The sequence below is a fragment of the Phyllostomus hastatus genome, unplaced genomic scaffold, assembly GCF_019186645.2.
Source record: "Phyllostomus hastatus isolate PE091 unplaced genomic scaffold, TTU_PhHast_1.1 phas_scaffold_129, whole genome shotgun sequence".
NCBI lineage: Eukaryota > Metazoa > Chordata > Mammalia > Chiroptera > Phyllostomidae > Phyllostomus > Phyllostomus hastatus.
In genome coordinates this window covers 3,517,901-3,545,648 of record NW_025334009.1, presented here as the reverse complement: position 1 = coordinate 3,545,648, position 27,748 = coordinate 3,517,901, and the positions used below count along the sequence as shown (strand labels likewise).

Below are 27,748 nucleotides of genomic sequence, written 5' to 3'. Positions count from 1 at the left end.
CACCAGGGAAAGCAGAGACTCCCGCTGGTCTGAGCAGCACACTGTCTCGCTCTGTGGAGTTGTTCGGGAACCAGAGTCTCAGGAGGTTGCTTAGGGGGAGTAGACAGTGACTGGACTGTTGAGTGCATTTTGCTTGACACATCCAGCCCTGCGGGAGTGCTGTGTGTTCGAGGAGAACCAGGTACCCCAGGTGTGCCTGACAGGTGAGGAGCAGAGGCAGGAGTGGCACTTGCACGGGTCTCCCCTCTGGCTTTCCTCCTCCCTCATTTCCCTGGCTAGCCAGCCCCATTTCTGCAGGGTGCGGCCTTCTGTAGGCTAATTTGGCTCCAGGAGCAATCATTTTTTCCTCTTTTTTCAAAGTTTGTTGAGATGCAGTAGTATTTACAACACCTACACAGGTATTGTTTTGCCTTCCCTTGGTTCGTAGTGTACACCCAGCTTTATTATGAGGAGTCTCAGAGTAACGGTGGCACAGACAGATGAGCCCCAGATCTGGACTGGGAGCACAGGAGTGGTAGGAGTAGAGCAGGCAAAACAGCAGTGGAGACACAGAATGGAAATCTTACATTCACTGCCCACGGGGAACCCCGGAGAAAACACGGACAGTTTGTCGTTCATTGAAGAAGCCGGAGTTCTGTTTCGTGCGGGGGATGGGTCTGAGGCCCCCAGTGAACGCTGATACCCTCCATCTCTCTCAGGTGTTCATCATCAACCTGCTCAGAGACATAAAGTATTTCCACTTCCGGCCTGTAATGGACACGTACATCCAGAAGCACTTTGCTGGAGCCCTGGCGTACAAGTAAGTCCCATTTGGCACCAGCTTACCAGTTTGTTTGTTTGTTTGTTTGTTTTTTCAGCTTCATTTAATTGTGGTAAAATACATATAACAGAAAATTTACCATTTTTACGTGTACAGCTCAGTGGCATTAAACACATTCACATTGTTGTATGACCATCACCACCATCCGTTTCCAGAACTCTTTTCCGTTTACAAACTGAAACTCTGTGCCCATTAAGCACTAACTTCCCATCCCTCCCCTACCCAGACCCTGAGCGACCTCCGGTGTCTTTTATGTCTCTGAATTGTCTAGCCTAGGCACCTCATGGAAGGTGAACCACACAACACTTGTCTTCTTGTGTCTGGCTTTTTCCACTCAGCACAATGTCCTCAGTGTTCACTCATGTTGTAGCATGTGCCAGAATGTCCTTCCTTTTAAAGGCTTAATAATGTTCATCATATGTATGAGCATATACCACATTTCACTTATTCATTCATCTGTTGAATATTTTGGTTGTTTCCATCCTTTAGCTATTGTGAATAATGCTGCTATGAACACGGATATACAGATATCTCTTTGAGACCCTGCTTCCAGCTCTTTCGGATTCATACCCCAGATCATGGGATGATTCTCTGTTTAACTTTTCGAGGAACCACCGTACTGTCTTCCGCAGTCTGTAGCATTTTCCATTCCTACCAACAGTGCGCAAGGGTTCCAACCCCTCCACGTCCTCAGGAACACTTGTTATTTTCTGTTGTTTGGTTTTCTTTTCCTTTTTATTTGCATTTGGGGATTTTTTTTTAGTGGCCCTTCTAATGGTTGTGAGGTGGTATCTCACTGTGGTTTTAATTTGCATTTTCCTAATGATCAGTGATGTCGACCATCTCTTCACGTGCTTAGTGACTATTAGCATTTCTTCTTTAGAGACAAATCTATTCAAGTCCTTTGCCCATTATTGAATCAGCTTGTTTGGTTTTTGTTGTTGGGCGCTTGGAGCTCTCGATTTATTCTGGTATTAACCCCTGTCAGGTGTGTGATCTGCAGGTATTTTCTCTCGTTGCCTTCACTCTGTTGATGGTGTTCATTGATGCACGGAAGTTTTCGATTTTGATGTAGTCCACTTTATCTATTTTTTATTTTGTCTCACGTGCTTTTGATATTGCAACCAAGAAATCATTGCTAAATCCAATGTGATTAAGCTTACCTCTGTGTTTTTGTCTAGGTGTTTTATAGTTTTAGCTCTTACATTTAGGTCTATGATCCATTTTAAGTTAATTTCTATGTATTGTATAACATGAATTTGACTTCATTGTTTTGCATGTAGACATCCAGTCTTTCTAAAGTAATCTGTCGAAAAGACTATTCTTTCCCCCACTGAATGGTCTTGGCACCGTTGTTGAAAATCATCTGATCATGTATGGAAGGGTTTATATATGCCTGTCCTTATGCCAGTACCACATTGTTTTAATTACTATAACTTTGAAAGTCTTAAAATCAGAAGGTGTCAGTTTTTTTAATTAATTCTTTTTTTTTTCAAGATTGTTTTGACTATTTGGGATCCCTTGAGATTTCATATGAACTTTTTTTTTAATATCTGCAAAAAATGCTGCGGTAGGCTTTGAGCTAACGTTTTTAACCATAGTTTCTTATATAGTTGTTAAAACTGCAAAAAATAACTCTTGCCTTTTCCATGGCAAACATGTGAATAGCTAAATAGAGCACATGCAAATAAGTGTCCAAAAAAAGTTGATAAAGAGATAATATAAATAATAAACATGGGGAACACTCCAGGTTATTTAAAATCATTCATGTAATTTTTTAAAAGTCACCATTTTCTTTTATTAATTAGCACAATTTTTGAAAATATAAATAAGACCCAAGGGTGGTGAGGCTGTGGGGTCACTGGAACTCTGACACTTTGATATCACTTTGGAGCAGGCACTGTACTCTGTGTTGTACGTGTGTCATCTCATTAGTATTCCCAATAACTTTGAGATGTACTATTGTCTCCTTTATATTTTAAATGAAGAGAATGAGGCACAGAGGGATCAAAAGCTTGCCCAAGAGCTGTGGCCAGGTGGCTCAGTTGGTTGGAGCACCATCCCTGTACGCCGAAAGGCTGCAGGTTCCGTCTCCGGCCAAGGCGCACACCTGGGTTTGCAGGCTCCGCCCCTGATCAGGGCGCATGCAGGAGGCAGCTGATCAGTGTTCCTCTCTCACATGGATGTTTCTCTCACCCCACCTCCACCTTTTCCTTTCTCTCTACAAATCAAACACTAGATGTGAACCTGCTATCAGACCAGGGCCTTACTGTAATCTTGACCTCTGAGCTCTACTGCCCTGTGAACGTGCAGGCCTTCTGACCCTGTAACCTCATTCATCCAGGGGACTTGGCACCTGAGGAATAAAACAGATGAGATGAAGGTGGAGCAAGGAGGTGCCCACAGGACTCCACACGGAGTCTGCTACTTACTAGTCTTTGTTGTATGCTGTAGAGACATAGCAATTCCAGACAAAACAAAAACACACATACAGCCCAAGACTTCGGGAAAACTTTCTTGTTACCGAAGAAATGTGTGTCAGATAGAGTGGCAGAGAGTGATGGTAATTCCTGATTAAAATGTGGCAGATCTTCATGGACAAGGAGCGCTGTCTGGTCTCGGAGATCTGAAGATCTCACAGCTGCAGTAGTGGGTCTGTCACGCCAGTCTAGCTCATCGGCAGGGTGTTATTTCCTGTGTGGCTGATTCAAGGCTGAAACCGCTTCAGGCTGCATTGCTTGTGAATCAAAGTGGGGCTTCTGGAACTGTTCTCTTTCGCAGGGAGCTCATCCGCTGTTTGAAGTGGTACATGGACTGCTCAGCAGAACTGATTCGGCAGGACCACATCCAGGAAGCCATGCGGGTAATGTACCGAGCTCCCTGTACACAGATGGCCCGCCCCTGCAGTCACCTGTGCGTAACCCAGTAGTGTAGTGTGTAGGACAGGTGTGGACGCCCCAGAGTCAGTACACGCTTTGGACCACATCGTTCTCCCTTCCTCACCTCGGCTGCGCCCCGGAAGGTGTTTATCCCTGTCGATGTTGTCTGGAAGCCGGAGGGGGCACTGAGGCACACACGGCCCCTGGCCGGCCTCTCCGGTTTTGGACAACAGCCTTCGCTTCCACTGGCTGACCTGCCCTGTCCCCTTCCAAGCCAGTGCTGGTGACATCACAGATTGAAGTTCAGGTCTTTTCATACTTTTTCCTTCCTCAGTAATTACTGAACATTATTATTCTTCAGAACTGTTTTAAGTAAAAAGAGCTGAATTGATGTGTTAAGAAGATAACCTTAAAACCTTGACCTTCGGGAGAACCCAGGGTCCCCCATGGTAACACTCCTGCGCGGACAGGTGCCGTGGTAAGGCATCCCTTTGCCCAGCTGGGCAGCTCCCGTTTACAGGAGACCATCCTCACTGTGAGTCACCGCTGCTTTCCAGTGGCTTCTTTTCACGGCTCCTGCTTCTGCTGCGGAGAACGACCTGGGAGAAGGTCGGCCCCTCTTTCACTCAGCCATTCTCCAGACAGTGATTTGAAGAAAGCTGTCATATACCCTGGGGACTCACTTCGAGCGAGTCCGTGCTTTCTCCCTTTCTGTCCCTGTCTTGTTTTGTTCTTGAGTTACTTTTACTAGAGTTGCTTTTTAACGATGTCTTTTAGCAATAAAAGAATGGCAGTGAAGAAATTCTGCATTTTTTTCTGTCCTCTTTTCACATCACATCATCTGTTCTAAGTGGAACGGGGCCTGTGATTTGTTGTTCTTGTTACATGGCCACAGATAAAACAGATGTTGCCCCAGTGGCGTGAGATCGAAGAGGCAAAACCGCATCACAGATCTCGTGTTTCCCCTGCTTTTTCTCTGCACATTCTGTACAAACCTAAAGCTGTGAGTCTCATTTCTCTCCTTCACATAGTACATGTCTGTGGAGCAGTTGGCATCTGCAGATGCCAGTTGTAGGTGCAGAGATGTGAAGAGGGGTGAGGCAGGCCTGTTCCCTTAAAGAGCACGTCTCCGGTGCCCCGAGGGGAGGCAGGCACAGACACGTGCACGGAGCAGCGTCCTGTGTGTGACGCGCAGGCAGGGCCTGGGTTCTGTTCTGCCCCGGCCCCAGCATCTGTCAGGGGCCTCGTGCAATATTTCAGGGAGTAAACGTTGAATTAAATGCAAAAGATTCTCTATGAATCCATAAGTTAATTGCTTAAGGATACTGAGGAAGGCTTTACAGAAGTTGTTTTCTCTGAAGAAGGAATCATTCACTCATCATGCTTGGTATACGCCATGTATCAGGCACTGTGTTAGCCCCTGGGGATTCCGCAGGGGCCCAAGCAAAAAAAAAAAAAAAGCTAAGCTTCATAGCACTTCATTCAAGTGCAGGAAAGACAGACAATAAACATGTGAAACAGGCAAATATTCTAATTTAGCGGGGGAAAACCTGGTGCACGCTGTGAGGGAAATAAGCCTGGAAACAACCGGGAACAGACTGACCACCGAGGGAGGGAGGCTTCAGGTCAGGATCCTAGAGGAGGCTTCTCCGGGGGGGGGGGCCTCTGAGCTGAAACCAGTGTTACGAGCTGGGGCGGGCCTCCCAGGTAGAGGCAGCAGAGCGTTGAAAATCCGGGATGGGAAAGAGCTTGAGTTTTCAAGCCGCGGAAAAGTGGCTGACGTGCCCACAGCAGGGGCTCTCGCATGTTAGAGAGGATGTGGGAGGAGACAGGAAAGGAGAATGGAGGCTGGTTCCTAGGTGTGCGGCTAGGTTGGCCAGGTTGATGCAGGGCCCCTTAGGGAAAAGTGAGGTTTGCGTGGGGAGAAGGAAGAGTTGCCTTTGGGGGCCTTTTTCTGCGATACTTCGTACTTGTTCTTAGCCCTTCACACTTGGCTGCGTGGCACCCAGTACTCATGCGTCCAGTGCCACGTTTTATCATTCCATTTCCCCTCCTTTGGTGAATTTCGGGTTACGAGTCGTCTGGGCCAAACTAGTGAGTCTCCGCCCGATCCTGCTGCCACCCTTCCTCTCAGGACTCGTGCGCCCCTGGCCAGGCACCCCTCGCTCTGTCGCCACGTGCCGTGGCCCAGGAAGCCCCTTCTTCTCCGCTGCTGTCATTCACTGCATCCTGCCATTCTTACTCCGTCTCTTCCTCTCACGCTCTGAGTCAGGGCCTTTTTAAGAAAGGTCTGCCACCGAGGAAGATGAACATGAGGGTGCTGTTATGTGTCCCCTGTGAATGAGCTGTAGGGGTGTCCTTGGCAGATCTGAGGATGGCTTTCCTTCCTTAAGGTGGTCCAGAAAGACAGCCCACGTCTTACTGCTGAGAAACGGAATTTTCTTTGTACCCTGCGTGTCCTTGGGTCCAACTGTTTCCGTGACAGTGGTTCCTCAATCCCAGAGTCTCGAAACACAGTCGTGAAGTGATTGGTCTTCTCTCAGGAAGATGGCAGCTGTTGCTCAGTGACCATTTGAACTTTAAGAAAAGTTAGGAAGGAAGAGCTTATCTCCGCAGTTGGAATTGCCCATCTCTCGATTTTAGTGTATAATTTATCACCGCTTTGCCCTTCATTTCCTGCTGTGTGTGTCCTTGACCATCTTGAACACCTTTCTGTCACTCTGGCTCCCGCACCTCCAGGCCCTGGAGTACCTTTTCAAGTTCATCGTGCAGTCGAGGATCCTGTACTCAAGGGCCACGTGCGGCATGGAAGAGGAGCAGTTCCGGTCCAGCATCCAAGAGCTTTTCCACTCCATCCGGTTTGTTCTCAGCCTGGACAGCAGAAACTCAGAAACACTGCTGTTCACTCAGGTCTGTGAGCTACAGGGAAGCTCTGGTGCGGGATGTTGTCTGTCTTAGTGGGTGATCTCTCCGTCCTCCTGCTGCCACAGTCAGAGAAGCCCTGCCCGGCCCCTGTGTGGGCGAGGGGTGGTTCACGGGGAAATATCCGATAGATGAGAAGCTGCTTTTACTTCAAAACCAGCTATTCCCCAGCTGCCAAATAGGAAATAGCCCAGTGGCTTTAGGGTAGGGAAGCACAACTTTGTTCTCAGGGACCCCCTTTAGGCAAAATGTATTTAGCGACCGCACAGTAGTTGTTTATGAGCATCTTATTTATAGAGGGTGTTCACAATGTATAGGGGATTTAATCTCCTAGTCACTGTATTAACTTTAAAAATTTCAGAGTAGTACTTGTCCAGCAATTAAGAATTAAATAGGTTGAAAATAGTGGAAATAACAAGAAAACTTTGGCCAAGAATCAGAATAATCGGATTCTATTAGAAATATCAGTGTGGGAAGGAAATGTGCTTTCTTATATTAAAAATACCTGGACAGTTAACCTGTTACCTTCTTTCCTGCGGCCTCACTCTGACAAGGATCAAGGACATTGTCCACTGCCCCAGTCACAATGGAGTTATTTTCTCTTACAAATGTCAGAACTGTTTCTAATGAATTGCACTTGATTTTTTTTTAGGCCAATTATTACATCAAAACCCATCAGCTGAGGCCAGAAAGCCTTTCTCATGTCCATTCATTCAGTCACGTCCAGGACTGTCATGAGTACCAGTGTCTGTTTAAATATCTCATTTAAGATTGGAACAGTTTTGTGCTTTCCGCATGTCTCTGTGTTGCCCCTTGGTGCCAGTGGCCTTCAGTCCACTTGGCCCAGAGAGCAGGTGAGCAGCTGGGAGCTAGACTCTGTGAGAAGTGGGAATAGCTCAAGGTCAGGAGCCTCTGTAGAGGAGGCTCCTTCTTTGGTCTCCTCTCCTGAGTACCTTGAACAGCTCATCTTCCTCCTCCCTTCTCTGCCCCAGCCTATCTGCTCCTGCCAACAAGGGCCTAGGACTCCTCTCTCCGGCCTACAGAGAGAGGTGGCTAACTCGGGGGCAGCTGGCAGAGCAAGGCGGGCGTGGTTTCGGAGAGCTTGGCAGTGCCCTGTACTCAGCGATGCGCTCCCGTCACACCGGGGGGCAGAGTTGAGATCTGGTCTCAGCTCAGACCTGAGTCAGGGTCGGACCTGCTTCTGTGGTGCCAGGCTCGTGTTTCATGTGTTTCAGAAGTCTCACCAAGTATGTTATTGGGTCAGACTTTATGTCTTCGACCCTGACCACCAGGAAATGTTAGGGTGCGAGTGTCCTGTCCTGGTGCATAAATGTAGGAAATTTCATTATTTCAGAGAACAAATCCGCTACTGTTTGTTGTTGATTGTGAAGTGCCTGCTGTTCCCCCTTTGTCTTTTTTCTTATCTAACTGCTTATGATAACACGTTTTTGTGATGGCTCTAATTACTGCAAAATAACTTCCCTGCTATCTTAGAGAGTTTCACGTCTTCAGATAGACTTCTTGTGAGCTCCGTACTCGGGCCCGGCCTGCGCGTAGACTGCAGGCGGCCAGACCCCTTCCCCGGTGGCGTGAACGCCTGCTCACTCGAGGCCGGTGTCTGCTCTCCGATGAGTCAGTCAAGGAAAACGGCCTCCCTCCCCTACCGGCCGCCTGGGAAGAGTGTCCCCTTGCCTCCTCGCCTCTAGGCGACGCCCCGTTTCCCTTTGCGCACCTTGGGTTAGTCGTGTGAGAGGACTGAGAAGTGGAAAGAGCCTCCTTCGTGCTACCTCCATGTAGACGAGAGAAGACTGAGAGCCAGTGTTTATTGAAGGCCTACTGTGTGCCGAGCAGTTTACTGGAAACAAACTATATGTGTCTAGTTTTTTTACTCATACCAATGCCCCTGGATAAGTATCATCCCATTTTATAGATGAGGAAACTGAGGATGAGGCAGTAACTCACCCAAGGTTCTGTGGCAGATAAATGGTAAAGCTGGGATTTGAACTCATGTCTGTCTAATTCCTAAACTCATTCTCTTTCTCCTATACTACTCTGCCTCCCAAAGACCCTGGAATTATTATCAGATTGCCCTTGAGAGGCCACCTCCTGGGTCTGCCAGAGCTGAGACCCTAGAAGAGAGTGTCCGAGCACACACACTCCCTGAACCGTCCAGGTCACTGAGCTCCGCGCCACCACTGCTGCAAGTCCTCAAGAGTGCTTGCCTGACCACACCCACACCTTCTTCGCCCTCTGGATTTACACTTGAGCTGCCAGACACCACATATGACGGAGATAAAGACTTCACATTTCACGGTCTCACATAAACGTCTCTGTCCTGGGAAAATGGTCCAGCTCGCAGCCGGATGGCTGGCTGCCGGGCTCTGAGCAGAGCTCAGTCAGAGCTGCTTGGAGGGGCTCCGCTCTCTCTGCCGTACTCTCTCTGAGAGGCTCCCGGCTTGCGTTTGGGGCCAACATTGAAAGGTCAAGACTTTGATCATAATGACAGAGTTGAAAAAATTAAATCCATTTTATAAGCATAAACAGCTATGGGTATTAAGCCAGGTTGAGCTGATTTCATTTTATATTCCCTTCCCTTGGCAGCAGATTCCTCGGCAAGCTGTGAAAGCTTCAGGTGGCTTGGGCCCCAGTCAGTTCTCCTGTTTTGATTTCCACTTTGGTTCTCCCGGCTCCATGTCCCAGGAGTGAGTGCTGCAGGGACAGGTGTAGCAGGAGAAGCCAGGGAGGAACCGGCTCCCAGCAGGGCCTGCAGGGCCCGCTCAGCCTCTCCCGCCTGCGTCTTCGTCCGAGCATGCAGCATACACACCCCCGTGGCCTCCAGGCTGACCACAGCTCCCCTTGCTTCTGCAGGCTGCACTCCTCAACTCCTTCCCCACCATCTTTGACGAGCTGCTGCAGATGTTCACCGTGCAGGAGGTGGCCGAGTTTGTGAGAGGGACTCTGGGGAGCATGCCCAGCACTGTCCACATTGGGCAGTCAATGGATGTGGTGAAGCTGCAGTCCATCGCCAGGACTGTGGACAGCCGCCTGTTTTCTTTCTCAGGTAAACCAGGTTGGGACGAGAGTCATGTTCACTTGTCCAGGGTGCTAGCCAAGTGGTAATCAAAGGATTATTTTTATCAACCATCATATAAGAAGCCGGTGGCCCTTACAATGCAGAATTTTTAGTCAACTATGCTCGAGGGTGCAGGCAAGATGTGAGCCTACTGCCTCACTCACGATTTAGCCCTAGAGATGCACGTGGCATGGCCTGCAGAGCAACTCCAGGCCCAGAAGTCCAGCCAGCTGCCTAGGATGGGGCCTTCCCCTCCCCCAGCAGGGCGAGAGAACAGAGGGAAAGGAGGGAAGCGAGAGAGAAGTGTCCCGCCCAAGGGGAAAGGGTAAGTCGAGGAAATAAGGAGACCCTGAAGGGGGCCCATAGGACCCACTGTGCTTTTTGAGTCCTTGTCTCACCTGTTAGACAGATTGCTTTTCCTCTCTTTGAAGGAGCCTCTAAGGATGAGACAGAGAGATGGACAGGGAGCCCTCCATACTCCCAAACCTGTCAGGACAGCCCACCAGATACCCTCCGGAGCTCAGGCTGCCTTGCAGAAAGAACCTCCACATACAAACCTCAGCCACATTGAGCATGATCAGCTCGCAGTGGTGCCAGGCACTCAGTGGCCGGATGTTGCACTCCAAATGAGCTTGCTCCTTTAATCAGGATATCGCTGTCAAAGAGTGAACTTCTGGGCATAGGAATAAGTCTGAAATGCTAGCAAAACAATTATTAGAATTTTTATAATTAGAATTTTTGGTAGAAAAATATTTTAAGTTTGACTTTTGAAGTATTAAGAACAGTACTTTCCTAGTCCAAGGCTACACACATTTGCAGCACAAAGCAGATGTTCTCTTTCACTTAACTTGCCAGTGTCGGGTACTGCTGGTGGCGAAGCTGCCATCAGGAAAGCCAGCTTTCCTCTCAGTTACTCTTTATGGTAAACGCTCTCTCTCCACCAGCTCCTGGAGCAAAGATTTTATCAGGAGTTTGGACACACGGCCACGGAGGCCACTGCCCACCCTCAGGCTCTGTGCACTGCCTAAAAAGATGCTTTCTGAATATCCGAGAAGGAGGGCAGCCCACCGCTCTCTCTCACCGATGCACTTTATTTCTCATATTTTTGCATGTACCTTCTGCTTCCCATACTCACGTGGAAAACTTGTTCTTAATCTTTGTGTGGCAGGGGAACTATGTAACTGGACTTTGAGATGACAAGCTGCCACCAGATTTTCATTTGCATCTCACTGTCACCGGATGCCTGAATTGCAGCGTCTTCCCTAAAGCAGGGATTTTCACCAGCGGCGTCATTTAACCAACACACACACCCTCCGAGCACGCTAGTTTGGTCTTTTCTTCAGCAGAGTCTGCTCTTCTGTCTGCGGGCAGCTATTGGTTGTTAGAAATCCTGCTTGTTGGTATTTTGGTCTGCAGAGTAGATTGGGAGCTTCTCTTTTAGCTGAGCATCTTTTTTAAAGATAGAATAGCTGTCAGTCCATTTCACTGGAACAGATTCTCATACGTATTCACAAGGCAGTCTCAAAATCTCTGTGTGTCATGTGATTTGATTTTGACGGACAAAGACTGTATTTCTAAATTTCATCTGGAACACCTGACTGTGGTGAAACAGGAACAGTAAATCCAGAATGCCGTGGCCCGTTCGTGTTCCTGGCGATCTGACTGAATCATGCTGGCCAGGTGTGGTGGTACCTGCAGGGGCCACAGCCGTGACGTTCACACTTGGACTCCCATGGTGCCCTTGAGGGAATGCAGAAGAGTCCCTCAGCACCTAATTCTATGGGGAAAGTCAAGCCCATGGGAAGAAGCAGCCTGCCTAAGGTCTTGGAGTGAGTTAATACCGAGTCACTCCTAATGACAGTGCTCCTTGGGTAACGTTGAGGAGCAGAGACAAGTAGGACCAGCAGTGAGGGTCAGCTGATTATCAGAGGCTTGTGACACAGTCCTGCTTCTCTCCCGTTCATTCCTGTGGGTGCATCCCACGGGCCTGAGGGGAAACGAGGCGGGCGGATGGCTGGCGCAGAGTGAATGCCGGGGGCAAGGGCCACGGGCAGGGAGTGGAAGTACCAGGCCAGCTGGCCAGGGCGCCTTGTAGAGGGGCTGTTTACAATCCATGTGCACTGTGTGGGCTCAGCCCGTGCAGCTCATAGAGCTGTGCATGTCATTTAAATGGAGCTTCCACTGCAAACTAAGCCTTTAATGTGGAGTCTGGTCCTTCAAGAGATGTTGTTTGGAAGCCATGTCCTAACATTCATCCTGCACAAAGAGTCACAGGTAGGAAGTCTTGACCTGAGAAAGAAGGAGAGAGAGGTGGGAGGATAATGCAGTGGGATCTCTCACGATGTCCAGCAGGTGGGCTTCTAGGCCCACAAAAGGGAAGGGGTGGCCTCCAGCTTGGCCTCAGCCCCAGCGCTGCCTGCCTGAGACCCGCTAAGCCCGCAGTGCCGCTGGCTTCCAAAGGCGGCTCGCTGTCCTCTGCGGGGCTTCTTCACCTCTGTGTTTTCTCTGCCAGAGTCCCGCCGCATCCTGCTCCCCGTGGTTCTGCATCACATTCACCTCCACCTGCGGCAGCAGAAGGAGCTGCTCATCTGCTCAGGGATTCTTGGCAGCATCTTCTCCATCGTCAAGACCAGCTCTCTGGTAGTGGCCCCACACCCACTCCACCCCTCAGCTCTGCCCCGGACTGGTGTTATCTCAGGGGCAGCCCGACAAAGACTGCTCTGTCCGCTCCTCGGTCAGAGGAGCTTTCACCAGTGCCAGGGAGGTGCCCGAGTGAATGGAGGCCTATGTGTGCCCAGCAGGCTTCTCAGCACAGCACAGCCTTGCTCCTTTTAAAGCCTCACTACCGTAGATCCACCCAGAAACGTAGTTATCTGTAGTGCCAGGAAGCCCAGCGCAGTCCTGTGCCATCCTCTGTTTCTGCCAGAGGTGGTGTATCGGTCCCTGGGAGTGCCCCGAGGGTGTCTGGGCACGAGGGGAAGGGCACGGGCAGGCTGCGAGGCAGCTTGCCCACTCCGACTTCTCTGCCAGCTTCCCGGCAGCTCGGCTGCACCACCGGGCACACCTGTGCCGTGCCCGCTGCGGCCAGGGTCTCGGGGAGGGAAGCGTTGCCTGCAGGAGCTCTGAGCCTCATGGGAGGGTAGACTTGTGTTTCAGGGGTGAGGCTCCACTAGTAATGTTTTTGCCTATTTTCTTTATATTTTCTTTTAAAAAGAAACCTATGGGGGGGGAGGGAAGGAAGGGAAGGAAAGACATGTATCAGGCATGGAAAATTTATTTTAATGATATTTATTTATACATTTATGATCATAAAAATACTCATTTCTTATAGAAAAATTGGAAAATATAAAGAAATAAATTAGGAACAAGAACGAATTTTTTATTATACCATCTTATTAAGTTAAGGTAAGGTTTCTGGAGAATAAAACTTCATTTGCATTGAAAACGAAGGCCAGCAGGCAGCTGACAACATGCGAGGTTTGGCTAGCCATGTGGACCAGGAGAGGTGCCAGAAAGAGAGTACGCTTGGTTGGAGCAGGGTACAGGGACCCAACAGGGAGCTGTGGTGTCCGGACTCAGAGTACCATCTGGTGACGGGGCCCAGCTTGGCAGGGCCACGGTGAGGGTGCAGTGGCCCCACTGTTTGCTCTGGGCGCCAGGCAAGGCCTAGCAGCCCCCTTCCGCCCGGCCTCAGAGAGGCCACACAGGGTGCGTAAGGTCTGCTAGTAGCCCAAGGTCAGACCAGGGGTGAGAAGCTTACTGCTAAAAAAAAATAATAATAAATAAATAAAAAGAGAAAGATTGAAGGACAAAAGAAAGGGAAGTGGAATGGAGGAACTGGAGCAGATGGAAACCTGAAGGAGGCGGTCTGGGGCTAACGCGTTGGGCGCGATGAGCCGTTTGCCACCGCTCAGAGAGGCCTGCGGGTGAGGGGCTGCGGGCAGTGCAGGAGACGGCCGAGGGCCCAAGAGCTGTTCGGGCTCTTCAGGTGGAACGGGCAGGGCGTGGCGGCGTCGAGTGGGCAGGGAGAATGAGACGGAAGCCCCACGAGAGCAGAGATACCGTCTTCCTTCTTTGCCTGTGTGTTCAGGTCCTCAAACAGCCACTGGCACAGGCTAAATGCTTAATGAGTGATGGATGGATGGACAGATGGACTTTGGGGCCAGTAATAACATAAAGAGGCTGGAGAAGGGGCCATGGGAATCTTTTCACGAGATCATTAAAATCAAGCTACAGGATGTGAGGTTGAAAATGAGAGGTCTGTAAAGGGATAGCACAGACTCGTCCCGAGTCCAGAGCCTTGCGGCTGGGACGCGGCCCTTAGCGAGGAGGCACGCTCCATGTTTCTGTGAGGCTGCTCAGAAAGACGCACCGAGACGGGAGCCCTTCGAGTGGACCAGCAGCCAGGAGCGAGAGGGCTGAGCAGCTGGAAGTGGGACCCAGGCAGATGGGGCTGGCGCAGACGGAGACCACCCAGAAAGAACCTGCCGAGGAGAAAACAGTCTTCAGAAAGACTAAGACACTTCTGTGTGCAGTAGTAGTAGTGGTGCAGGCGCTGCCTCCCACACCCCGGAGTGTGAATACTTGGCCATTTTCTCGGTGTTGGCAGCAGTGTTGTGCTGACATTTGTAGGGAAATCAAAGAAAACCTTTAACTCAAGACCTCTGTTTATGTCCCGTGGGTTGAAATTAAAGTACCTGCCCGCAGTTCAGAATGGTGGGTGTCGGGGGATGCTGGGTTAGGGTAAGGTCCCAGCCAGCCCTCCAGGCGGCGGCCGTGGGTGCTCTTCACTGTCTCTCAAAGCCGCTGTCCCGGGTTCCTTGACGCTGCATGCCAGTGAGGCTGAGGGCGGTGCTGGGAGTCGGGTCCGAAGATGCCAGTGAGGCTGAGGGCGGTGCTGGGAGTCGGGTCCGAAGGCCAGCGCTGAGGCGGCCAACTCAGTAGGCGCTGCCAGCTGCCCGTCGGCGCGGCCCGGGGCTAACAGTGTGCTCTCTCGCTGCTCGCTCCAGGAGGCAGATGTCATGGAGGAGGTAGAAATGATGGTGGAGAGCCTCCTGGACGTGCTCTTGCAGACTCTGCTCACCATCATGAGCAAATCGCACGCTCAGGAGGCGGTAAGAGGGCAGCGGTGCCCGCAGTGCACAGCGGAGATCACTGTTAGTAACTAACATTCAGGTTTCCTTGTTTCCTGTTCTAACCTGGGGCTCCTCCACCACAACCCATCTCACCGCACACCGCCTCCACCTCCGCACCCCCCCGCCCCCCTCCCGCATGGCTGCCGGCATGCTGTCCTCCCCCCTCCAGTCTGACTCCCCGTCCGCCCTGAAAGCTCTGCGTCCGCGCTCCCCGGAGGAGCCTGCTTAGGGCACGTTCAGGAGGGGCGTCTTGTTCCTGGCACGCTGTCCTCACCGGCCTTCGCCTTTGCGCCACGCCATTTCCTCTCATGTGGAATGAAATAGAGATGTAGCCAGAGGCTGAAGGTGAAACATAGACTGTTCCTTCTAGGAACACGCTCTCCTAAATGCTGTGCACAGCAGAGTCATTTTCTCAGAATTTGCTTGAACCTACTGATTAGCTGCTTTCATCCCTAGTGTTTGTATCTCAGTGTCCAGCCTCAGGAAAAAGGTGATGAGGCAGAACTGCATGACGTTGCTGGACAGTGGTCCCCTGTGACCTAACGAGGAGGGAAGCAGGCAGGGACGGCCTCCAGGGAGGGGCAGAGAGGCGGCCCCTGGAGTCCGCTCTCCTGTGCCCGGGGTGGGCTTCCTAGCCCTGAGGCTGGCACACGGTCAGCATGCACGGAGTCTTCCCGTTGGCAGGGGGAGAGTACCGTGCTCTTTTTGAAGAAAACCCTCTCTGGGAGCACGCCAGGCTCCCCATGCCAGGGCGAGCAGAGAGCAGGCGTGTGCTCTGGGGCGCTGGGCTCGGAAAGACGCCTGCTCCCTTCGGAGCCCCTGTCGGGGGCGTCCTCGCTGTAGGTGCAGACGTCAGCTCCCTGGCGTGTCCTGATAACCAGTTCTCACGGTGACATGGTGCTTACTGTGGGCCAGGCCCTGCCAGGCGTCCCTTACAAATAGTAACTCACTTACTAGCAGCACTTACAGAGAGTTTAATTTTATATAGGTTTAATGAAGATGATAATAACTACAGTTTATTGAGCTCCTGTTTATGTACTGGACCTTTTACTTAAATTCTTTATGTGTATTTATCTGATCTATGAATTTTGGCCTATTATGCCTATTGTTCAGATAAAACGGAGGTTCATATATACGCATATATTTTACATACATTTGTGTATAATAATTTTGTGGCTCAAATTCCCGTGAGTTTAAAACATTTCAAAATTGTCCAAATGACGTCATTTTCCTCCATTTTTTCCTGAGGAGGCCATGTTCCGAGAAGAGGCCGTGCCCGGCTGCCCAGCACCGAAGTCTGCCGTGAGGGGCAGGGGTCCTGGGAGTCCTTAAGACGGGTTCTTACCGAGGCGCCTAGTTGGGATTCGAAGAAAGTTTTAAAGATTCAATTTTTTAAAGATTTTATTCATTTTTAGAGAGGGAAGGGAGGGAGGGAGAGAGAGAAACATCAATGTGCAGTTGCTGGGGGTCATGGCCTGCAACCCAGGCATGTGCCCTGACTGGGAATCGAACCTGCGACACTTTGGTTCGCAGCCCACGCTCAATCGACAGAGCTACACCAGCCAGGGCTAAGGATTAATTTTTATCTTGAAACTTTCCCTTGTCTAAAAGTCCACAGCTTGTCCTCTCATGCAGGTCAGTGTCAAGTCCTGAACTTCCCGGACAGTTGTGTTGACCTACTGTGTTCCATCTACCTGGCCCACTAACCACAAGTAAGCTCCGAGGGGTCCCCCAAGGGGATTCTTGTAGAGAAGGAGCCAGCAGCATGGACAGAGTCCAAACTGTGTCCAGAGAAGGCCGGGCACCCTGACCCAGGTAGCCGCTCCCGATTCACTACAGCGCCCTGGTCTCACATAGTGACAAAAGACTACGTGGCCAAAACTCTGCTAGGAAAAAACTAGAATATCCATCTTACTTTACACTACTTCTTTGTTACGGGTTAAGGCTTTTCAACTAGCCCCCACGCTGCAGAAATCTTAAAAGACTCCCAATTCCTCCAGCCCTCACTTAGCAGAAAAGAAAACTTATTTTCAGGGCCAGAGCTGTCACCTTCCTTTTCATGATCATCGGGGCCATTTCAGACCCTTCCTTCTGTCCTTGCCCTCTGTGGGTTGGGGGAACGCACCCTGTAATCGTCTGTGCTCAGCGGCTTTTGGGTTTCCCCAGGGCGAGTATGTGTCCTGCCTTCTCTCGCTGCTCCGCCAGATGTGTGACACCCACTACCAGCACCTCCTGGACAATTTCCAGAGCAAAGATGAACTCAAGGTAGGCCGCAAAGCACTCGCCTTTCGCCCAGGAAGGGAAGCATTTGGTTAAGACCGCCCAGGGGCTTGCCCCCTGCTAGGGGACAAGTGCAAGTGAGCAGGCCAGGACTGCCGCGGCTTCGGGGTCCGTCGGCCCTACTTCACAGCTGACTGTATGGCCTCCGGAAGCTGAAAGCTGGCAACACCTCCATGTAGCCAGACCCCAGTGACCCTGGCAGGTGTTCCCCGGCTGACGGTAGCTTTGCGGCCATGCGCCTCTATGAGAAGCTACTCTGGGCCACACTGGTTGGCAGCAAACCAAGACCCCTCCCTTTCTTGTGCCTGTATTTTTCCCCTACACACCAGACTTCTTTGTTTAGTAACTGTAATAATAATAATAGGGACAAGTTTTCCTCACTAAAATGTATTTCTGGAAGGTTACCATGGAGAGCAAAAGGGAGCCCTGTCCAGTGGCTGCCAGACTCCGGATCCCAGACCACTGAGGGGCTGGGCACTGAGGAGCACAGGGCAGTGGGCCCATGACCCAAAGGACGTACTCAGGCGTCATGTGCGGTGTCAGCTGCTGACAGAGTCCTGGGGCCTGTGCCTGTGCACTAAAACGTACCACTCAGTTCGTCTCACGATAAGGAAACTAGCAAACTCGAGGTCTGTGCTCTTCCTCCACCCAGAGCCAAGTCACTTTCATGTCATGGTAATGCATTATTACACTGTGTTTCATTTGTGTGATCTTTCTTAATTGTACTGTATCAGTTAGTAAGTCGTCACTTTCTGCTAGCTGACCCTGCCTGCCTTTCCACAGACATGGGTCTGTGCACATCGTTATCTTTAACTGGTTGCATGAGGCCAGCTGGTCTCAGAGAGGCGAACTTGTCAACCTTGAAGTGAACGGAGAGGTGGCCAGAGCCCAGCGCGCACGGCCAGGTCCAGCAGTGCTTGCCTGGGGTGTGGAGCCTGAGAATCCAGTCTTAGCTGTGCTAGACCATCTTCGTCGGGAGAGTATGTGTTGTACTCACTGATTCTCAGAAGCTCAGGCTAGCGTCATTCTCTTGCTTTTTAATTGTTTATTTTTAGCAGAGCAATATGAGTACGTAATTCTAAAGGCCAAACATGACAAACCTTACCGCACAGAACAGGGGTTCCCTGGCTCAGCTCCACCCATGTCCAGTCACTGCTCCCCAAAACAGCCACTCGGAACACTTTCGCAGCTCTTCAGGTAGCTTTTACTGGCGTTTTGAAGTGTCTAATTGTTAGTTACTGGCTATTTTCTCCTTCCCACGGGGAGTGAGGATGACTCCCTTGAACCGTTACTCTCACATACATACATGTCTTTCCTCTCATTCTCCCAACACACGTTTTTGTTTGACTCGGTAATCCGCTCTCCTTTATTATGGCCAGGGTTAGGTACTGTGGGGAGCCAGGAGCTGTACGTTTACACTTCCTCCCTTGTAAAACTTTTTGTTTTGCCTGGAATTAATCGCCTCTATTGTTATTTGCTTGGTTTTATTTTCTTTTGGCTTTCAGATCTGGCTCGGATCTCTTACTTGCTCTGTCATCTCTATAATATAGCCCTTCTTCCAATTTTCCTCCTGGTCAGCTATGACAGATACTGTCGGGTCACTTTTTTTCCTCTTGGAGGCTTGCTGTGTCTCTGTTTGTTTCACTCTCTGTCTTTCACGGTAGAGGCTTGCTTCCTGTATGGAGAGACTCCTGCATGTCAGTGTGTGTCCAAAGCGAGGGCCTTTGGTACTGATTAAAAACCGTGTGTGTGCAGGGCGTGTCTCCTGCAGGCTTCCTGTAGACGACCGAAGGGCGTCAGACCATTTGGTCGGAGCGTCCTCAGCTCCTGTGTCCGTTAGCCTGTCATCTGGTGTACTCGCCTGTTTCCGCAGAGAGCACTGACCCCCTTACCCCTGCTGGGGATGGTGCAGCCTGCCCGTACTGGGAAACTGAATAGGAGAAGGGGGCTGGGAGCCCACCAGTGCAGCAGCTAAACGTTCTGTCAACGCCTGGTTTCATTTCGGAGCTTCAGCCCCCGGCCGTGTCCTCGAGGGCGGACCCTCAGCCATCAGCCGCTCCAGAGAGCAGCCCTCAGGCTTCCGACCCCGTGGCCGAGGCCTCAAGTTCCCTGAGCGGCTTGGGTGTGTAGATTAAAAGGTCTCTGTCGTTAAATTTGGGAAATTTGGCCAATATGTCTTCAAATATTTATTTGATGTTTCGTCCTCCTTACCGTGCCGCTCTTTCTGACACCGTGATTTGTGGGTTTGCGCACCGGGTGGCGCCCCGGGGTCTCGGGGGCTCTGCTTGTTCTCCTTTGTTTCCGTTCTGTCTGTCCCTCCGGGTCCTCCCAGTGGCCCGTCTTCACATTCTCTGGTTCCTTCTCCTGACGGCTCACGTCTGCTGCTGAGCCCTCCACTGGCATTTGCTCTGCAGTTAGGGTGCTTTTCAACTCCAGAATTTCTGTTCGATGCTTTAAGAATAATTTCTATTTTACTGATGTTTTCTGTTTGATGAACTGTTGCCCTGATACTTTTCTGTAACTCTGCAGTTCCGGTTTCCTTTAGTTCTTGGAACATACTTAAAGCAGTTGATTTAAAGCCGTTTCCTAGTAAGTTCGACGTCTGAGCTGCCTCCGGGAAAGTTTCTGTTGACTTCTTTTTTCCCGTGTCTGTGCCACACCCTTCTGTTGCATTTCACATCATACAACTTTTCGTTGAAGACTAGACAATTTAAGTAACGCGGCAACTCTGGAAATCAGATCACCCCCTCCACACAAGACACGCACACACGTCCCCGGGTTTTGTTGCTGCTTTTTGTTATTTTGTTGTTTATTTGGTGACTTTTCTGGACTAATTTTTAAATGCCTGTATCCTTTGTTGTGTGCAGCCACTGAAGTCTTCGTTCAGTTAGCTTAGTGGTCAGTGAATAGCGGGACAGACAGAGATTTCGTTAAACGCCTTAAACCAGTGAGTCTTCCATCCCTAGCGAGGCGAGTGTGCTGGGTCTGACTGCCGGCGCTCTGGCAGCCTCACCACCGCCGTGGCCGTGCTCCCACCCGCACAGAGCCTCCCCGTCGGCCAGCGGGCTTTCCCGGGAGCGCGCACAGCCCTGTACACGTGTGACACCTTCTAGACCCCCGGCAATGTGCCCGAGCTTCTCAGAGACCCTTACGGCTATCTCGGTCCCCAGTGTTGTGCGTGTGTGCTTGTTTGCCCCAGCTGATACGGCTGCTTCGTGTACCTGGGATGTTAAAATTACTCTGACCGACTTTTTCCCCAACAAATAGCACCGTAGTGCTAAGGCTTCTCTCACTGAGCGAGCTCTGAGTCAGGTGCAGTAAGCCCTCCGAGTGGGGCTTCCCTCCCTCGGTGACTACCAGACAGGTCAGAGAGTGACAGTTCTCTGGGCATGGCGCTCTTTCAGGCGCTCCAAAACCATCTTGTCCCTCCAGCGACCGCTGGGCCGCAGGTTCCCACTACCACCTGGTGCCGTGGGGGCGGGGAGAGGGCGGGGTGGGAATGGGGAAGTGGAAGCACAATGAAGCGCGCTCTTTCTGCCGAGATGCCACCATTTCTCTTGAAGGACGCTCCTTGGATTACTGCAAGCCTTTGATTAACCCGTCTTTGTCGCCATTTCGTTGCTTTCTTGGAGGAGCACATTTGTGGAGGTCCTTGTTCTGCCATTCCTAAAGTACTCCTGCCAATGTGTTCCTGACATCCAAGAAGGCAGATTCTTAAACTCTAACATTCAGGGGCCGTGACCCAAAGAGTGAGACCCCCGGACTCAGTTGGGTGGTACCGGCTCATCTGGAGTCGAGCATTACCTAGACTTTGGGCTTTGGTCACTGGACGGAGTGAGTACGCAGTTGCCTCTGATCTACCTGGTTTGCATCTGCTCCTGCATCTGACCTGGGAGGCTGCTCAGAACTCACGCTGTGAGAGAAGAGCAGCGCGCAGGGGGAGCAGGCCAGGGGGCAGCAGACTCTAGCCCGCTGGTCCCACGCGTCCCCTGGGTCCCCCGTCGGGAGAGTCTGGTGAGGGAACGTGCGCCGTGAGGGCGCGGCGACGGCTCATGTCGGGCTCTCCTCCGGGTTCAGGAATTCCTGCTGAAGATTTTCTGTGTGTTCCGGAACCTGATGAAGATGAGCGTCTTTCCCCGGGACTGGACGGTGATGAGACTTCTCACAAGCAAGTGAGTGTGGAAGGGCCCTGTGCCAGCATCCACAGAGTTGTTCTCAGACCGAGGTGTGTGTTTGTGCGAGAGGAAGAGCAAGAAGGAGGTCCAGACCGAGGCCATGGGGACAGGGTGGTGAGGGCAAGTGGGGAAAAATGTTCTAGGCACAATCAGTAGGACTTGACCATTTTACCATAAGTTCAAAGAGAAGAAAGAGTCAAAGATAGTTTTTAAAGAATGGAGCCCAGGGGCCTGGCAAATGATTTCATGGTAAGGATAGAGAAGGAGATGTTAAGGACAAGAAATACAATTCCCAGCAAAGGGTTCCTCCTTGAGGAAGGCTTGTTCTGTGGCCCTCTGGCTACTGTGGCTCTTGAGTCTCGTGCAGTAGTACCCCAGGCCCTCCTCTCGACTGGGTGTGTGTTGTCTGCCACACTCTGCTCGCCTCCCACGGTTAGTGCCCATCACCCACCTGAGACCTGGCCGTGAGGCTCTGCCCACCTCTGACTCCGGCCACAGGGTTCACGCAGAGGCCGACCCCAAGCTGCCTGCCCCGTGTATATTTCTAGCCTGTGCTTCTAACTGGCAAGCCAGACAAGCGATGCCAGAGGCCAGGTGCTGCCTCACCTGGTCTCCCTGCACTCCAGGGAAGGCCGCTTGGCCGCTCCTCCCCAGCCCACTGCCGCCCCCTGCTGCCCTGCCTTTTCCCTTGTCATTGCACAGTGTGTGGTGAAGTACTCGTGTTAGCTCACATCAGCAGGGTGCCGGCGTGGCCTTCCACCGTGTACCTGTGACAGTGCCCTTGTCTTCCTCCAGAACTGCAGACACTTTATATAGAACAGAATGGGCGAACAGTTGCACAGGTATTTCCTCAAATAGTGAATTTTCCATTTGAGTCCCTCTTGTTCTTACCTCTCTGCTGCTCCTCAGAGACCCTCAGGCTTCCCAGCCCATCATGCAAGAGCAGCCTCTTCTTTCAAGGCTTTTACCTTTCAAACTGGCCAGCCCCTCTGCTGGTGGGCTGGTCTCTCCAACGCACCGGTTTTTGCCTCGCCCTCTCCTGCATCAGAGCCCTGGTCGTCATTGTCAGATGTCAGTTCTTTCCACTGCACCTCCTCTCTGCCTCCGCCTGTGCCCTGGGTTCCAGCACGCCGGCTTCTCATCACCCCTTATGTGTGCCCAGGCTAAAATTGAGAGCGATATTCTAAACCAAAGGCTGGGATTAAAAGACTTATAGATGAAAATGATAGTATGTGGCAAAGGTACTTGAAAACTATAAATCCCTATTATCAAGTTAAAAAATAAAACTGTACTCTTAAGCCCTCTAGTGATCATAATATGTGTTCCCCAGCATACTAGAATCACTCCTTGAACTAGAAGAAACTTTTAAAAACCATCAAACCCCCCCTCCCTCCTTTTACAGGCAGGGAAACGGGGTCAAGGAGAAGCAGTACCAAGGCCAGACAACGGCAGAGTTAGGTCTAGAACCCACTGATACTCTCTGCTGTTCTGCCAGCAGTGCGGCATTTCTCCAAGGCTGGTTTCCAGTGGGATGCACACCATCTCTCTCCTCCCCTTTATAGTCACGTCTTACGTGAGAGCATGTTGTACTCAGAGTTTGCTCACAGGCCGTGCACAGTCGATGCTGAGCTACCCGATGCCGTTGTTAGTCTTTTAATCCTGCCACACTTGTTGTTCCCTTGCTGCAGTATCATAGTCACTACTGTCCAGTACCTGTCTTCCGCACTGCACAAGAATTTCACGGAGACGGACTTCGACTTTAAGGTAGGAGCTCCTACGATCCATCGCTGTCTTCGTAATAAATCTAGAAACCCAGAGCTCACTCTCTTTGTTTTACTTAAAACAACCATTTTATCTTGCATACAATTTTGTAGGTCAGGAATCTGAGAAGGACTCAGCTAGGTGTCAGCTTGGGGGCTAGAGCAAACTCGCTGGCTTTTTAATATTATTATTATTATTATTATTATTATTATTATTATTATTAATCTGTTGGTAGTTCAAACAGTTCTCAGGCTTGATAGTTTGGCAGGTGTTGGGAGCCAGACATCCATGAGTTTGCTTCCTAGTCTAGAAATTAACTCTTGGTTTCAGAGGACTCGGGAAAGAAAAATAAAGTCGTCTTTGCAAAGATATTTAAAAAGGAGAAAAGAAATCAAGATCTTCACGTTATAAAATGCATTCTGTGCTACATACATATATATTTAGAAGCTCTCCTTGCAAGGTTAAGGACTCAGGCTGTCATGTGTTTTCGTTTTCTCTCCCTCTGTCTCTCTAGGTGTGGAATTCTTATTTTAGCCTGGCAGTTCTGTTCATAAATCAGCCAAGCCTCCAGCTAGAAATCATCACGTCAGCCAAGAGGAAGAAGATTCTGGATAAGTAAGACATATGTCCAGATGGGGTTGTGTTTCCATAGGAGGCTCCTTCAGGAGTCCAGAAGGTTCTCACTGAGGTGGCTTCCCAAGGAGCCAAGTGAGAGAGTGCAGTTCAGTCGAGAGCCGGATGACCTAGTATTTTGGGAAGCAATAGAATCAGTGCCGAAGTGCTGGCCTCACTGGGTTTGTAGCCTTGTCTTCCTGAACCTTCTCCCGCTGGTAACTGGCTCCTGTGTTGGTATTTCCAGGTACGGGGACATGCGTGTGATGATGGCTTACGAACTGTTCAGCATGTGGCAGAATTTGGGTAGGTCTTTTCTCCTTATTTGTCCCTTCCACATTTTGCAGAGCCAAATAAAAAGTGGCAAGACTCGTAGCTTCTTCGCCCAGGTTTTAGGAATGTTAATTCAGACCCAAGAAATCTTCACATGCCTTTAACATAGCACCTCATATGGACGGGGTAGCACGTGTGCACAAAGCCCTTGGCAGGGAAGTTAAGCTGAGAAATAAGGCTCCAGGAATACACATTCACAATCCCTTTTTTGAGAACTGAAAATCGAAGGGAAAAGAGAAGATGAGGACGCCAGTAGTTTCCCCGGATGGAGAACTCATGCCCGTGAGGTGCCCCGTGTTCTTCGAGTCCCGGTCTGGTGGTTGCAGGCTCCAAAGCACAGGGCAGCCATGCGTTTCAGTAAAGATTGAAAAACGCTTCCTGAGTTTTCTGGAGTTCGGGCACGCAGATCACATTCCTGACACCACTTGCATGGAGAGTGGATGTAAGAAGGGAATTTTAGCCCTTGGGTATGTCTTAGTTTCCTTTCTTTTTAGCTCCTGTACTATCCACTGCTTTGGACCTGACATTGTGAGAGTTTGGGGTAGCACACTCGGACTGCCCCGGTGACTGGGTGGGCCATCCTTGGGTACTGTGGGCTTTCAATAGCTAGAGAAGCTGCTATTACTCGTCCTAGTAAAGTCTGCTTTCAAATACGCTCATGGTTCTGAAGCCCTGGAAATGGTCATAAGATCTTAAGATCTTATAATCCTTCACTAACCATCAGCGGTCACAGGTGAGGTGTGTGGCCTTTCTTCCTGCCAGCAAGCAGTGGGCCTTGCGCCCACAGGGGGCGATGTGTTTCCCCAGGCCTGTTTTCCAGCTTCAGCCCTCTGACTTACTGCGTTTAGCACACGCCTGGTATAGGTTTGAAACCTGAAGTTGACTCCAGTCCCAGGAACACAAAAACTAGCAATTGTACCAAACCCCAAAATTGGAAGGATCAGCCTCAGGGCTAACACTTGATCCTTAGATAAGCTTTCTCAAGTAGAAGAAATTTTTTAAAAGATGCCCAATTTTCCTGATAAAGCCATCCTGTCCTATTGTTTTTGGTGGAAATGGCATTTTCCGGTCCTCAAAAAGTGATTTTACTTTGCTACAGCAGTCGTTAGTACGTGGGCACACAGTGTGTTTCCTCCTTTGTCTCTGAAGGACTGGAAGCAGGTCTCTGGCAGATGGTTCGCTCTGTTTCACCCTTGCAAGGGAGAGAAAAGTTCCATCCCCCAGTCCTGAGAGCTGGCCCTGGCTTCTGGGCCCCAGATCAGGCCAGTTGCAGGGAAACCCGCATCACCCACTTCCCATGGACAGGCCTCATTGAAGGTGAAGGGGTGAGCCGAGCCGGTCTGAGTAGATGTGGCTCTGCCATCAGAAGTGCAGTGTAAAGACCACGGGCTCAGGGGTGGGGCAGGGCACCCAGAGAGAGTCTCTAAGCCAGCGTGCGGGAGCAGGACAGGGCTGTGCAGGAGGCCCCTGCTAACTCAGGAAGGGGCCTCGCAGGCATTCCTGAGCGCACTGAGTGAAGAGGCCCCTGGACTCCCGACCTCTAATGGCTGGACCGGGGAGTGGACCTCCTCATCACTTCCATGCCTGTGGGTTAAATAGAGTTAGAAACCCCAGGGAGTGTGTGCTGTGTTTAGGTGGATTTTTCTTGCTAAACAGCTCTTGAGAACAGATTATCTGAATCTACCACAAGTGACTCAGAAATCCTATTCTGTCTAGAGTAGTGAACTCTGCTCCGTGACCTCAGAATGATTTTCAGATAGCTTGTAGAGTCTCCCAGCAAATTCTTTGGAAAGTTGATTTGTGCTTGTTAAACGTCTGTTTTAACTGGGCTGGGCCAGTTTTACCTATGAACACCAAAAAGCCACGAGTGGGAGTATCTCAGGAAGCCATCAGGGAGAGCGGGCTCTGTCCTCAGTTGCTTCCAGTGCAGACCACGCCATGCGCCGCGGCCCCGCTCGGGAAGCCCCCGCGAAGGAGCAGAGCAAGCATAAACTAACACCCGTTGGTTTTGTTGTCCAGGTGAACATAAGATCCACTTTATCCCGGGAATGATCGGTCCTTTTCTGGGTGTGACACTGGTCCCACAGCCAGAAGTGCGGAATATCATGATTCCCATCTTTCATGACATGATGGACTGGGAGCAGAGGAAAAACGGCAACTTCAAGCAGGTAGGATGACACCTGGTGGTGCTCGGGCTGCCCCCCTCTGCAGTGAACCCGTTCCGCCCAGAAGCTGATCCGGATGGCCCGGCGGAGGTCCCAGCGGGAACGAGTTGTGCCTTGGCCGTCTTGAGTCCTGTTGAAGGGTTTTCCCTCACTTGCTGGCCAGGATTGAGTTGTAGATTTTCCTCATGAAGTTGGAGGCCAGAAAAGGATCAGAAGAAAGGAGTGTCATGTGGAAGGAACTTTCTGACCGAGGGGAGAATGACTAGGACTCTGACCTCCTAGCTTAATTCCGGAGAGGGCCCTGGGAGCATGGTGTTCTTCCTCTCTGGGGGATCCCCAAGGTGTGTGGTCCAGGCATTTCTGTGGGTCCAGGGTTAGGGCCCAGACCAGATGACTTCTCATGGCTCGGGGTAGCCCACAGTTCCACAGACTCCTGTATAGAGGGGTGGGTCCAGGGAGGGTGAGCCCGTGGCTTCTGACCGAGTGGCTTCAGGCCGTCCCTCTGTGCAGTTCTCCTGCCACACCTGGCGTGGAGGAGATGGCCCCTGCCCGTATATCCACATTCAGGGAGCAGGACTAGGACTAATAGGGTCAGCGGTAGGGGAGCTGATGTCCACTAATAAAGAAATAACTTGCTAGCAATAAGAATTGCCCCTGAGCTGGCCTGCTCTGGCAGCTGGGGAGCTCCTCTTTACTGGAGGTTCTCACCTCTGGGGGAGACTCCCGTACTGGTGTGGGGAGTGTGCCTGTGTCCCACCAAGCCCTCTCCCAGCTCCGTGATTCTGGGATGAACCAGTGGCCCTACAGTGCGAGACTGTAATCATAAGGAGCAGACCAGGCAAAGAATAATTTTTAAATTTCCATTTATTTATTAGAGAATTTACAAAGAGTAAAATTTCCTCTTGATGATTTACAGTTCTGTAAGTTTTGGTAAACATACAAAGTCATGTAACCACTACCACAAAAGTACTTCTTAGTGGCAGCGAGATGGGATTCCTCAACACTCCATCTCGCTGCCACGCCGTAGCAAACCCTTCCCCCGCGTTGAACCTGTGGCAGCTGCTCGTCTGTTCTCCGTCCCTGTGGGCCGAGTTTTCCGGAAGGTCCTGCCAGTGGAACCACGTAGACCGTAGCCTTTGAACCGGCTCCCTTCCTTTGGCACGATGCCTTTGAGAGACGCGTCCGTGCCGCTGCGCCTGTCGGTTTTTCTGTTGCTGAAGAGTATTCAGTGCGGTTTACTCCCTCACTTCCAAAGACGTCTGGGCCATTTTCACTTGCTGGTGGTTATGAACACATACAGCTGCTGACAGTCACTTCTTCACAGGGTTTTGTACGGGTATAAACTTCCCTTTTTCCTGGGTAGATACACAGGAATAGGATAGTAGGGTGTTGTGGTAAATGTATATTTAACTTTATAAGAAGCTATTAAGTTGTTTCCCAAAGTGGCTATACCATCTTGAAGTTGATCCATATACTCACCATCATTCAGTAGTATATCTCTGTTTATTTTAAACGTGCTATTAGATGTATAGTTATGTATCACTGTGATTTTAATTTCCATTTTTCTAATGATTGATGATGTTGAGCATCTTT

The 27,748-nt window shown here is 50.6% G+C and overlaps 1 protein-coding gene across 1 annotated transcript in view; it reads left to right on the top strand.

Annotated features, from left to right (window-relative positions):
- The window catches only part of DOCK3 (dedicator of cytokinesis 3), a 268,143-nt gene that overhangs the window by 194,397 nt on the left and 45,998 nt on the right, over window positions 1-27,748 (top strand). The window contains exons 21-32 of the mRNA XM_045857241.1: window positions 699-799; window positions 3,602-3,683; window positions 6,439-6,609; window positions 9,490-9,682; window positions 12,207-12,334; window positions 14,704-14,850; window positions 16,996-17,094; window positions 21,187-21,281; window positions 22,973-23,048; window positions 23,560-23,660; window positions 23,905-23,963; window positions 26,010-26,158. Coding sequence (XP_045713197.1) covers window positions 699-799; window positions 3,602-3,683; window positions 6,439-6,609; window positions 9,490-9,682; window positions 12,207-12,334; window positions 14,704-14,850; window positions 16,996-17,094; window positions 21,187-21,281; window positions 22,973-23,048; window positions 23,560-23,660; window positions 23,905-23,963; window positions 26,010-26,158 — 1,401 coding nt within the window. The remainder of the gene's footprint in view (window positions 1-698; window positions 800-3,601; window positions 3,684-6,438; window positions 6,610-9,489; window positions 9,683-12,206; window positions 12,335-14,703; window positions 14,851-16,995; window positions 17,095-21,186; window positions 21,282-22,972; window positions 23,049-23,559; window positions 23,661-23,904; window positions 23,964-26,009; window positions 26,159-27,748) is intronic.